General features: G+C 36.0%; 1 protein-coding gene across 1 annotated transcript in view; it reads right to left on the reverse strand.

Moving 5' to 3' along the window:
• MUC6 (mucin 6, oligomeric mucus/gel-forming) overlaps positions 1-12,377 on the reverse strand; it is a 71,670-nt gene extending 59,293 nt beyond the window's left edge. Inside the window, exons 1-4 of the mRNA XM_064452468.1 lie at positions 12,326-12,377; positions 6,465-6,527; positions 2,947-3,187; positions 1,222-1,348 (exon numbers count right to left, since the gene is read on the reverse strand). Coding sequence (XP_064308538.1) covers positions 1,222-1,348; positions 2,947-3,187; positions 6,465-6,527; positions 12,326-12,377 — 483 coding nt within the window. The remainder of the gene's footprint in view (positions 1-1,221; positions 1,349-2,946; positions 3,188-6,464; positions 6,528-12,325) is intronic.
• Between the last annotated feature and the right edge of the window lie 541 nt (positions 12,378-12,918).

A 12,918-nucleotide genomic window follows, 5' to 3' on the forward strand; every position in this document is an offset into this window, starting at 1 on the left:
ACAACCCCCTCATGTACAAGAGCAGCCCCCAGGAGCACGGTGAACAGGGCGTGGCGTGGCAGTTTGCACTCACTGCAGGGGGGTTGGACTAGATGACCTCTAAAGGTCCCTTCCAACCCTAAGCATTCTATGATTCTCATTAATTTCAGTGACTTGACTGGAGGAAATTTTTGGAAACAGTAAACTTCCTTTCCCTAGAGGCAAATAGTGATTGTTGTGATTTTTTTTATTTAATAAAAGAATAAGATTCTAAGACATTTGCAGATAATTGAGGGGTGATAATATTCTAAGGATCCAGAAAAAATAGCAAAGGAAATGATGCTGTTTCCTTGCTCATATCTTTGTTGACAAATTTCAGGTTTGTTCTTTTAAGAAATTGTAGGTTATAGGAAACAAATCTGTTTCCTAGGTTATTCAATTATCTATTCAATAGATACTCAATAGGTTACTCAATTATCTATTGCTCTGGAGAGTAAAGTGGTAATATTACTACTGGCTATAATCAATGAATTATTATGAAAACCTTAGATCAGAGGAAAAAATCTGACTATACATGGAGTATAGTGTGTAGCCATCACAGTAGCATTTACTGCTATGTGTGTGATAGTAAGTAACGCTAGTAAATCTCCCAGACAATTTATTACAAAACAATCTCCCTGTTTTAGCAAACTTACCAATTTAGGATTCAGTGTCTTTTGTGGCATTAATATTACAGGTCACACTGAGAAAATGTATCCTCTTCCCTAAAATATATCAGGGATTTTGGAGAGAAAACATTAAAAGATTCAGAAAAAGGAAAGAAACGAAGGAACTGGTAGGAGCACCATATGTTTGAAACTAAAAGATGTCCAGGGGAAGCACAGCAGAAATGACAAAACTATGGCACATGCTATTAAATGCTACACAACTGTAAACAACTTCAACATCCCTTTAGAAAAACATTGTAGCTGCTGCAATAGCCTGAAGAAAGTTTAAAGTCTGTGAAAGTGTCCACAAATCTCAACATTGGTGGCTTTAGTTAATTACCAATGTTGGAAGTGAAAGGAACATGCAGGTATAAAAAGTAAAGTTGTTTATTTCAAGAGGACTGGATAAAGCAGGAAAAAACAAAACAATCAAATAGTAAACACATGCAAAAAGCACATAAGTCTAAAGAGATCTTGTCATTCCAGTAAGTCAGTGACAATTTTCTCTTCTGCTTTATGAGAACGTTTTACTAACCATGAGATAGTCATCATTGTTCCACATGACAACTAGCTCCATCTCCATCAGCTTGGCCACCAGGCGGATGTTTTGTCCATAAGGTGCTATTTGAATTCCATTGCTGGTGTAAGGCAACTTAACAACACTGTAATAAGGTGAGAAGAGAAACTGACCTTATACCAACATTATACGGGTATTAGTTATCTTTTTAAGATATAACACACATACAATCTGAGTACTTGCAGCAGCATGAAATAGTTTTTTTTTCTTTGTAACTGTAACATTTCAAGATACGTTAAAATTTCTGTTGATTGAAAATCAGTGTCAGCAGTTTCATAGAAGAATAGAAGAATACCAGGAGATGGTTGCATACTATTTATACCAGTAAAAATGTTTGCACAGGACCTGGCATCTTCACTTTGTTTTATTGGGGTGTAGTTAGATGTTTCAAGAACTTGTAGCAGTACAGTTTGTGTGGTAGAACTATTGTTGATTATCCTGAAGAGCTTCTGTGGACTACAGCCTGTTAAGATAGGAATTATTGCTACAGTTGAAAACTGACAAGGTTAGAGAAACCCATGATGGGAATGTTGTAGCAGAATTCATCCCCGTGGCTGAATTCTAATGCTACAAACTAACAACATTAAAGAGCAAATATATTTTGCGAAGTACTCGGTAAGTATGTGATACAATCATAGAAAAGTTGGTGGTAAGGGACCTTCTGAAGTTGCTCAGGCCAGCCTTCTACCTGAAGCAGGGCCATGTGCAACATTAGACCAGGTCAGTCATGGCATTTGGTTCTTGTGAAAAATTTAAAATGCAGATCATTGGGTTAGGCCCATAGATTTATACAGTTTTCCTGGAACATAAACTAATAAAGGAAGTTTTTCTAAATACAGTTTGCTAAATTAAGGTATAGCTGCAAGTTGCCTTTTTGTCATGATGGTTATTGTACCCAGGTAAGTATAATAAGCTACAGATAATCCACAGTCAATTATTTCCTGTATCTGCATGTCTGCATGTACGCAGACAAAAATTCCACACTGCCTATCAGATAAAAATTTTGAAAACTTCCCTGAACAAATTTCCTTGTATGGGAGCAATTTGTCTAGAATAAGGAATGATGCAGAACCCAAAGGCTCCCATTAGTGAAACAGCTGATTTCTGGACATAGTGATCCTTGGAATAATGTGAACACTCAGTGGTCTCATACACAAGGACATCTTTGTAAGCCCCTCCAATATTCCTCTGTTGGTTGTACAGTTCAAAGTTTCTCTTGTACCCTATATATGTGTTATCTGAACACATATATATGAACAGAGGGTTCAGAGTTATCTAAATCTCAAATCAAATGGACTCTAAGCAAAACACAGGAAGTTCAACTAGTATCTACTAAAGGTAATAAGCTGTTTCATTTGTGCTTGTAGAGATAAGCATAACCAGATTGGTAATATCTAGGAGCCTGTAGTTTCAATGTGAGAACTGTTTTGGTCTGAGAAGGTTAATTTATCCCTTTGCTTACACAAATATACAGTAAGCTTGATTCAAATAACTGCAAATTAAGTACTTATCTACAGAGTGTGAATGCTTGATAGGAAGAAATGGGAGTAGAGACCAATTAGATGTGCTAACTTCCATAATTTGTTAATTAATTTTTGACACAAAGTCAAAAATTCAGTGCAACTGCTGTGTAACCCCTTGCCTTCTTTAAATGCTTTTTTCCCATTCATCACACAGTCTTACCCAACACTCCTGACAGAAATGCTGCCTTTCTCAACAGTGACAACTGAAGGTCCCAGCTCAATAATGATCCTCACAATTTTTTTGTCCAGCCCACGGCGGAACTGAATGTTGAAGTCTGGACTGGTCTCATCACATACGGTTGCAAAGATATAGTTGCAGGTCCCAGTGAAGTCATACTGGTATTTATCAAAGGTTGAAAAATGCCCTCCACCCCAGGTAGAACAGGAATCCTTGCTCAAAACTATAAAAGTGAAAGACAAAAATGAATTTAGGTCTCCTAACAGCATATTTACTCTTTCTGGCTGCCATTTCAAATATAAGTAACAGAAAAAGATAGTAAGTTTCTACTCAGATTAATTATGTAAACAACATCCTAGCCATTTTTTTTGTAAACTCAAGATTTTATCTCAAGTCAGGAAGTGAAACAATAGTTGGAGTCAGACAATATTCTTATTTACTGTAAGCAGAGGAGAGCTCCATAGTTTCCTAGCTTGGGAAACACCCTTCCATCTCCTTTGTAGTGTATATAAAGGCTTACCTTCCTATTTCAGTCTGCTTGATCTGCTTGAAAATGCGACAGCTTGCTACTGGAGAAACCTTTAACATCTCAGGCACAACATTTACGAAGCTATCTATGGCATTACTGTATCATGATTCATTGCACAGCCAGACCATTAGATATCCAAAGACAGTCTTCAAAGCTCAGCTTGTAAGTCCCCAGTTTTTTGGCTCTGTGTTTGTGTAACAAAGTTCCAGCCACCTTTGTAAATATATGGAATGTTTTAATCAGTTTTCATTTTTAAAAAATAATCACTTTTCATCCGAATGGACAGATTTTAGGAGGTTGAAATGAATCATATAAAAAGAGGTACAACTCCAGCACTTGATGTTAGATATTTCTATACCTACATAAAGCATTTGAACAGTCCTTCTGAAGTTGATAGAGCTACTGAAGTAAGCAAAATCATGTCCTTGGTTATATATTTCCATACCCAGATCGTTACTTTTAATTTTTTAATTACTTTTGCTTATGGGGTTATATGAAGCTCAGGTATCTTAGAATATATCTTAGAAGCACAAATTATCATGTAAATTTAGCAAAGTCTCTGTGCAATTTATATTCACTGCTTTCAGGCCAAAACATTTTTTCACTCTTAAAGAGTGATCAAATGACTACAGAGAGCTACTGTTTTTATTCAGGTCATGTAGAAAATACTGTTTCCCAATAAGCTGTTACCTGTTGGCAAAAAGTACTCCTGTTCCATACTTTTGTGCTGTCCAGAATATCTGACTGGAGAATAGGAGTCAGCTAATTGTTATCATTGACCTTTCAAGCCCAATTCCAGCTAGTTTAATATATTGTGCTTACGTGATACTGACCAGAAAACCCCAGCTTTTTTAGAGAGTGCCAGGGAATGATTACCTGGGGTTGCACAATGGTCAGAGTGCAATAGGTGCCCCTTTCTATAAATACAGGAGGGCTTTCAGTGTATTTGTTTTTATTTAAAGCTTATCAGAGAAAAATAACAAATGGGAATGCCAATAACTCAAAAAAGTTTTAAACTAGATTATATATTTGTCTTTTGAGTTCAGCTTTTATTAAGTAATACCTAGGGATTTTCTTTTAATTTGTGTCTATCCATGCCCTACTATTCCTGTTGTAAGAACAGCCAGAAGACAAAGATGAATTGCTGAAGTTTTTTTTTTTTCGCTGATCACAAGTACTCAACTATTTTTACCTTTAGGATGAACTTCATGTAGCTTTTGCATGCTTATGCTGAATGAGAATTAACCTAATACAAGCCACTCTCTGCTGTTTCTGCCTAAAGAAATGCTTCTTATTATAATAAATTTACATTTTAAGTAATTCTTTTTTTTCTACACCTCTGCATTTTCACCAGACGAGATTAAGAATTGCATTGTCAATCACTGAAATGCAGCAACTTTTGGAGTACACAGAGTTGCCTTTTATCAGTATGTAACAGTAAAGCACAGTATTCTAATGCAAAACATTAAGCTCATGGATTACTAGGAAGAATGATAGAAAAATTGTTCAGAATGCTAGTACTGATATCCATATTTATTTTAGAAAGGATCTAGTGAAAATTGTGTTTTCAGAAGGTTATAGAGCCTTCTGTATCCTGTTTTAGCAGAGGAACAGCATGTCCTGTAAAATACAGTATATCACGTTAGCATGTTGACATTTATTCATTCTTGCATGGATGTGGAAAACTAAACGTTTAATGAATAAAATTTAGATTGAAAAGCCAGTGTCTCACATTTCTTCAGAAAAGCACATGTGAAAAGTTGTATTGGTTCTGACCAAGGGTTGATGTAGCTCGGTATTTTATTTCCAGTAGTGATCATTAAGAGACTGCCCAAGGGAAGAGTACCATCAGGTCAAGCATGTATACTTCCCTAGATACTCTCCCAGTCTCCAATTATTTTCAATTCAGGGATTTTGTGACGCTATTTGGATTTGTCTGCCTACCCTTCTTGTGCTGTGGTTTCCAACCAGCCTCCTTTTGAATTGAAGCAAAGTTTCTTTGTAACAGAAAATACCACAGTCACTGCTTTCAAAAATTACCATTTTAATTATGAGTTAAGATTTCAATGATGTCTGCCTTTCTAACAGTACTTCTGATACCTAATATTTTTAATACATTAAAGCTATAATATGCTAATTATTTTGTGTTTTGGCATGACACATTTTTATGCAAGTAAGATAATAGTATCTTACTATCTTCTGTATTTCTTAGACTCAGAAGGACTAGCAAAAATTTGCAGTAAGTAGGTGGCTGGAGTTAATTTTGCTTACTTTTGGGTGCATGCACCCAAGCCATTAGGAGTTATGGGAAAATTTCTGGGAAACCATCAGAACTGCGGCAACAATAGCTTCAGCTGGCACAGCTGGATGTTGAAGTGAAGATATGTCCATACCCTGACTCCCCACTGGCTGCTGGCTATAAAGGTGAGGAAGAACTATTCCGTATTCTGATCTTTCACTTGCTCATAAATTTGTTTTAACCTACAATCTTTAAAGTGATGTCATAGACCTAGCCTATATGGAGAATCAGGTTTATTTCATTCCCTGGATTTTGCAGCATCAAAAGAATCCATTTCCTAAGTTCTTAGATAATATTAGGCCATAATCTGCAGGAAAGAAAATCAAACAGATCACACAAATGACCTCAACTGCAAATTTCTAAATTTGGAAGGCTACTAAACTGTTCACAGTTTTTATCCTTAGCCATCAAAACCTCAGCATGGTACACTACACCACTTTCCAACTAGTATAAAACTTACCAGAGCAAGACAACGTATTTTACCGTCTTTTCATAAGCAAGCTCTTAATTTGGAATTTCTAAAACTAATGCTTTAAATCATATATTCCCTGAGGCAAGGAATTATTTTTATTATGTGTTTTGTACAGTGTCTCCTGCAATATGGAATTGATGCTAAATGGAGTTGTTACTCATAGCTGCAATGTGACATTAAATACCAGGTCAGGCACTTACTCCTTTGCAGAGATTCTTTCTGGTTATGGATAATAATGTAGGGCCAATAATTTCCTTCAAATGCTGTGAAAGGAAAAAGACAACAAGAAGTTATCCTCTGAGCACAAGGAAGTTGAATATTTGTGTATTTATTGATTTATTTTTAAACATGTTACAAGTCAAACTGGAAAACCACATAACTGAGCTTGTAATAAAAAATTCTTCTGCATCTGGAAAAATGATACCAAAAGCTGCCAGAAATCCTGCATAATATGGAACTTCCTGTACTTCATCCTCAAATCCTGTGCTTCTTGTTAAAAAAATGTGGGATAAATCTTTCCTCATGTTTTTGAATTCTTATTCCACCATCTGGGTAGAAGTAGTGGAGGGAACAGCCAAAACTGGGAAAATATGGAAAAAGTAATGTTCCATGTGTTCTTCACAAGAATCATGGGATCTGCAGCTGAAGAGTGGGAAATCCCCAGGTCTAGTTATTGCTTTTGCTGCTCATGTTACGGCAGAATGATGAAAGCTGTTTCCTGCTCCCTTCCACACACCTCTTCACAAAGCCTCTTCTGGTTATGAGAAGCCAAGGAATGTTTAGCAAATGTGGAGTACAGTATGGTCCCTCTTCTGTCACAGACCCAGACCTACGGCATGTGCACAACTGCACCGCGTCCTCATACATACCTGAAGGTTCTTTTGCCTAGCAGCTTGCTTCCTGCCTAAAGCGTGAAGAGAGTAAGATAGATGTTTAAAAGGGCTGCCACAGCCAATCTACAAGCAGTGAGCCCTGTGCAGGGACAGAGGTAGTGCATGCATGGAGTGAGCTTTCATAGAGTCGATAGGTGGATGGTAAAAACCAAAGCAAGCTGTAAGAAAAAGGACCTAGGGTGCTTCAGAAGTGTGCTATTAATTTTTAAAGTTTGTCAGGTCTGGTATTTCTTAGCTAGCAGGAGCAAATATCCTGCAGAAACCTTATAATTCTCTATTATATGTTTAGGATCCCTTGCAACAGAGAAAATAGGAAGGTTTGTTATAGCAGAAGGTTTGTTTAGCCACATAAACTAGGTCAAGTCTACATACATATCTAGCCAATTCCACGCTGTGCTGCTGAATGTGAGGTAATATTTATCATGTGGTATCTCAAGAACTGTAGGAAAACAGGTGAGGTTCTGTCTTGTATGTGAGGCTAGATTAAGGCACCACAGCACAATCTGGAGAATAAGAGTTTTAGCACATGCCCTTGCTTTGAATCTGAGACCCAGACATGTCCAATTTCCCCGCCATTCTATGCCTCAGTTCTTCTCTGAAACAGTACTTCTTGAAAAAGATGTTATCTGAATAAACTAATCAAGCTTTTAAGAGCTAAAATACTACACTGGTGGAATTGTATACAAAGACTATCTAGACAGAAGGGAAATAAATCAAGGATATAAGTTCAGCGACTGAAGTGCTCTCACCCCAAGTGTTATTCTAGTAGCTTTAAATGACATTCATCTTAGCCAGTTGTTAGACTCCTTTCACAGGCTGTGAAAGTAAGTACAAATTTGCTGAGTACAATTTGACTTGCAAAATATGTGTGTAACATGGAACAAATGGATTATACATAAAAACTTTATTTCTCTCCATTGGTATAAAGGAAACCTTAGGTGACTATACGTAGTGTAAATGGCAAGGCAGAAGTCCAGTGAGACGTGTTCCCTCTATCATTCTTCCTAGATCTTGTGTCCATTTCAATGGGACAGTGCTCTACAATCAAAAAATGAAACTCAAGGGTGAAAAGTAACTTATTTTTTCTAAGTTGGAGTAAGTTACCAGCATAGTATCTTCTTGATAAACTAGACAAGAATATTTCCACAAGAAAGAAACATCACAAAGCAATCTCATCAGCTGTTGAGTTGCAAGCTGTTATACTCACTGCATGACCAGCTCTTCAACTTTCACAGTTGTCTGACACACTAATGAGAAAACCATTATAGATCTTACTCGTGCTGCCCTGTCCTCTGTAATTGGTTGGCACTGGCAAATAATTGTTTGAAATTTTGCAAGTGTTTCAGTAGCACTCCATGGTCACCCTGCAACTCAGCAGGCATCTCCAGAACACAGCATGCTTCTTCCTATGTCCTTCCAAGTTCCTAGTGAGCCCCGCATCACAGTAACTCCACCACAAAAAGTAATAGAGTCAGTTTGTGTGGCTATCAAGCTAACACTCTTTACACCTAGAGTTGCTGCTGCCTTTTTTGAATGCCTTGATTTTGGTATCGTCATTTGATCAATAATCTATTATTGTTGGGTTAACAGTTTTGCAGTCACCACTGTTTAATCCCATACTACAAACTATACATTAATGGGATTTAAGAGTGTGCAACAGCTGCCTTCAGAGGATATTTGATTTGCAGGAATTGAAGATATGCCTAAAACATTATTTCAGGTGAGATCTATCTAGAAAGCTTGATGTAAAACAAGAATTCTAATATTTTGTGGACAAATATTTTAGATTGGAACAGACACTTTGGTTCACAAAGCTTATTTGTAAGCTTTTCAAACTCAAAATTCACAAGTCTAAGCATGCCAAACAGTGTCCAAATGTTACAAATACTCCAGGTTTGGTATTTAGATTTAAAAAATTGAATGTCATAATCACCCTGGATTACATGGAGGTGTGCAAGGGTTATACTGAAAATAGCTAAGTATACGAAATCTGCTTTAACATTTTGCTCAAAGAATGGCTAGTAAGAAAATGGCTAGCAAGCAAAGAATGGCTGACTTTCTGCCAATCGGTCTGTATCCTGTCAGATCGAACTATTAGACTAATTACAGTGTGGCAATTATCCTCAGCATTTACATTTTTTTCCTTACACTTAACTCTGAGGAGATTAGTAAAATCGTCCTGGCAATTTTATTAACGATTCACAACCATATGAAATGGTAGATTGTATAGATGCAGCAAGTTCTATGGCCCCATGTAGAAGCTGCATCTAGCTATTATTTAGGAAATTTCCATTGAAAAGGCTTTCCTAGTGGTAAATGAAATTTCTAAGCTACTGAAATCTTCCTTACTGACATTTTACTATTACTGCAAGTATTCTGTTTTCTTTTGAGAAATGTGATGTTTTTGAGTTCACATGAAATACTTAATTTTGGATGAGCTCAATAGAACTTTAAACAGACTTTCACTTTTCTTAGATAAAGGAAGTTTCACTTTCAATTCCTACTCTACTCTAGTTGGCCTGACTTGCTTGAGAATTTTATCTGCCAAAGTGCAATTTCTGTGTGGTCGGTCTCTCAAGTTCATGACAGCAATACAATCCAGACAGGGAACCTGACTTACTATGAAGAATTAAGTCATTGTTTTCCTATATTACAATTATTATGAAACTTTCCTATGGAAAAATACAATTTGAAGTTGTAATGGCTTCAATCAAAATATTTTACATCAGCTAAATGAAGGAAAACAAAACATTTCCATTTGATGTAAAACATTGAAACTAAATCTTTCTTATACATCCAAATATAAATAATTTGGGATTTCAGTTCTGTAAAAGGTTCAATTTTTATCTTCTCATCTGGGACAAAAAGAAATGTTGCAATGTCAGAAGTTTTGGAAAAGACAAGAGCTTTAAAATAAATTATATAAGCCTAAAATGAAATTTAACAGCAAGGGTAGTGATAGAATCATAGCTGTAATAATACTAATCGGTTGCATATGCTCATGATGATTTCTTTTCAATAAGAAATTATTAACTTCCTTTGTCTCTTGTAAAACAAGATGGCTGAACAGCATAAATGAAGGTAACTTCCTAGTTACATACTTAGTAAGAAAAAATATAGTGACTGTACATAAACATCTCTTAAGGATCCATGCAGTTTTGACTACTGAAATATATGAAGTGGTGAAGCCTCAATTTAATGAATGAATCAGCATCCCTTATTAAGTATAAACTAGAACTAACAGTTTTAATCTGGTTTTAAACTTCTGTAGGTTTTTTAAATCAGGCTAATGCATGTTTACTGCTTTTTCTGAGTTATCAAGGGAAAGAGGAAGTGAGTCTTCCATGGTCCATCAGACTCCACATCAAATATATATTCTTCCAATTAATATTTACATTCCTAGTTGAAGCCAGACTCAAGGTACAGAATTTGGATGCAGATCCATGATAAAAATTAAAGTCCTTGCTTTGATTTAACTCATTCTAAAGAGGTAAGACTTGGATCTAGAGTTTGAAACAATGAGCATCCTGCATTTTGGCCAGTTTGAGAGCATACAGATCAACTTCTTATGGTTCAGATATGCCTCCAAAAATTATCTGATTTCAAAATCTTACTTGGCAGAATGAAATCTGTACTTGTTTTCATAGTCTCCAACTTCGCATGGCATTTCAAGGCCCCAAAATTTTGATACATCCCAAACTGAGAAGTCTGCTCTGTAAGAATCCTCTAGACCCTGCTTTTAGGCTTTTATGTTTAAATTAAAATGCAATTCCATCCTAGTCAACACAGTCCTGTATAGATGAGGCCCTGTTTGTAATTGCCAAATTTATACCTAAAGCTTGTGACTGAGTAATGGTCAACAGTAACTTTCCATTTGAGAATATTAGTATTTATAATAATACATCCACTCATCTAACATATGAAGTCATGTAGATTTAAAACTTGCAAGCATCTGCCTTTGGGGTTAGGACCCATGTTCAGGTACTTGACTTCATCTTGGTTACAATGGTACTAATACAGTGAATGGAGTTATACTTGATTTATAACAGTATAGCTGAGATTAGAAATTGGCTCTGAGAGTCTACAAAAGGGTTGAGTTTCTTATATTTTAATTTTTTTAGTGCTACAGTTTAAGTCAGTGATTTAAGGGTAATACATGTCCTTGTGCAATGTGAACTATATGGTTCATTAAATGCAGTAAACACAATACAGAAGAAATAAATTTAACTTTGTTCAAACTAAAGCAAGTGAAGTATGCTTTTTAGCAGCTTGCAACACGTTCTTGAAATCAGAGCTGTAACAATTGATAATTACAGAGAATATACAGAGAGATAAAAAGAAACCATATCTTAAGCAATGTCAAAACATGGCAAAAAAGGCTCACTCTCAAAGAATCAGTTGAAAACACTACTGGAAGAGGAATGAGTAAGAAGGAAGAGTAGCTACGGAGTCAATGAACTTACTTGTCAAGTCTTTCTAAAAAATTACACAGTCATATGATATTCAGATGGGTAGGATCAAAAAAATCAGACAGAGCCCTTTAAAAGACTAAAGAATTATATTGAATAATATATGGAAGAATACTTTAAGAGTCGTGTAAAATTTTTAGACTGGAATAATTTGCCTGTTCTCCAGCACAGCACAGGGTTCTTTCTATTACATCATTCTTCAAAAAAGTAATGCCATCCAATAGCTCATACTGAATACTTTTTGCAGTTTGTATAACAATGGAAAAAGGTTTTGATCATCACTCTACACAGAAGATATAAAACTTCCACAATGAAGTCACCAGAGCGCTGCATCATGAACATCTGAAAAACGAAGGCACTTGGCAGCTTGGAAACACAGCATTAAAAAAATATTCCCTGTATCTAGGGAACCAGATTTAGGGAATGATCCAACAAATGAGTAACCCTGTTTCTCAAAAAAGTTAAGAATAAATAGTTCTATTCCAGTCATGTATTTATTAAATACATGCAGCTGTGGGTTTTTTAAGATGCAGTGAGGAAGAAAATGTGTAAACTTAATTTTGATGGTTGTGGGAAAGAAGAGCAAGACCTGAACCTCATGTGTTGTAATATTACAACAGAGTCACCTGCTTTGTTTCAATACATGCGTATTTTCCTTCAAATCATATACCAAGAGGAAGACAGGCAACTTAGACTTACCGGCAGATTGCAGAAAACTGCAGAAGATGAGCAGTATTACTGTCGGAAACATGATGCATGCCCTAACTGGAGAGTTTTTTCAGTACTCTCCTCTGTTCCAAATGGGCAGTGCTGCTGCTGCCACTTTCTAGGCTTACCTCTTCAAGCTTGGATGCTTTATATATAGAAATGCAATGCCCTCCCTCATTCCCATGGCTTTCAGAAATTGCAACAGCAGAGCACCCGCCAAACAGGATCTCCTCTTTATCAAGTTCAACACACCTAAATGCCATTTAGAAAGAAAAGAAAAAAGAAAATACAAACCTCCTCCAGTTCATTATCATTCTTACATGGTTTTTATAATGGCTTCTGTTTGTAACAGCTGAAACACATTTAACTTTATTTACTGAACAAATTTGGTATTATACCCAAAAGCAATATGCAAAAAGACAAATAATACACAAATTACGATCACTATCTGATAAGGAGAGGAATAATATTGGACCAGTACACAAAGTGGAAGAATGAAGTGCACTCAGATTTTTTTATTAACTCTTCTTTAATTAACTTTTATTCACTATCCCGAGTGATTGTGTTCATCTCTTATGTGATTT

The sequence above is a fragment of the Phalacrocorax carbo genome, chromosome 5 (genome assembly GCF_963921805.1).
Source record: "Phalacrocorax carbo chromosome 5, bPhaCar2.1, whole genome shotgun sequence".
Classification (NCBI taxonomy): domain Eukaryota; kingdom Metazoa; phylum Chordata; class Aves; order Suliformes; family Phalacrocoracidae; genus Phalacrocorax; species Phalacrocorax carbo.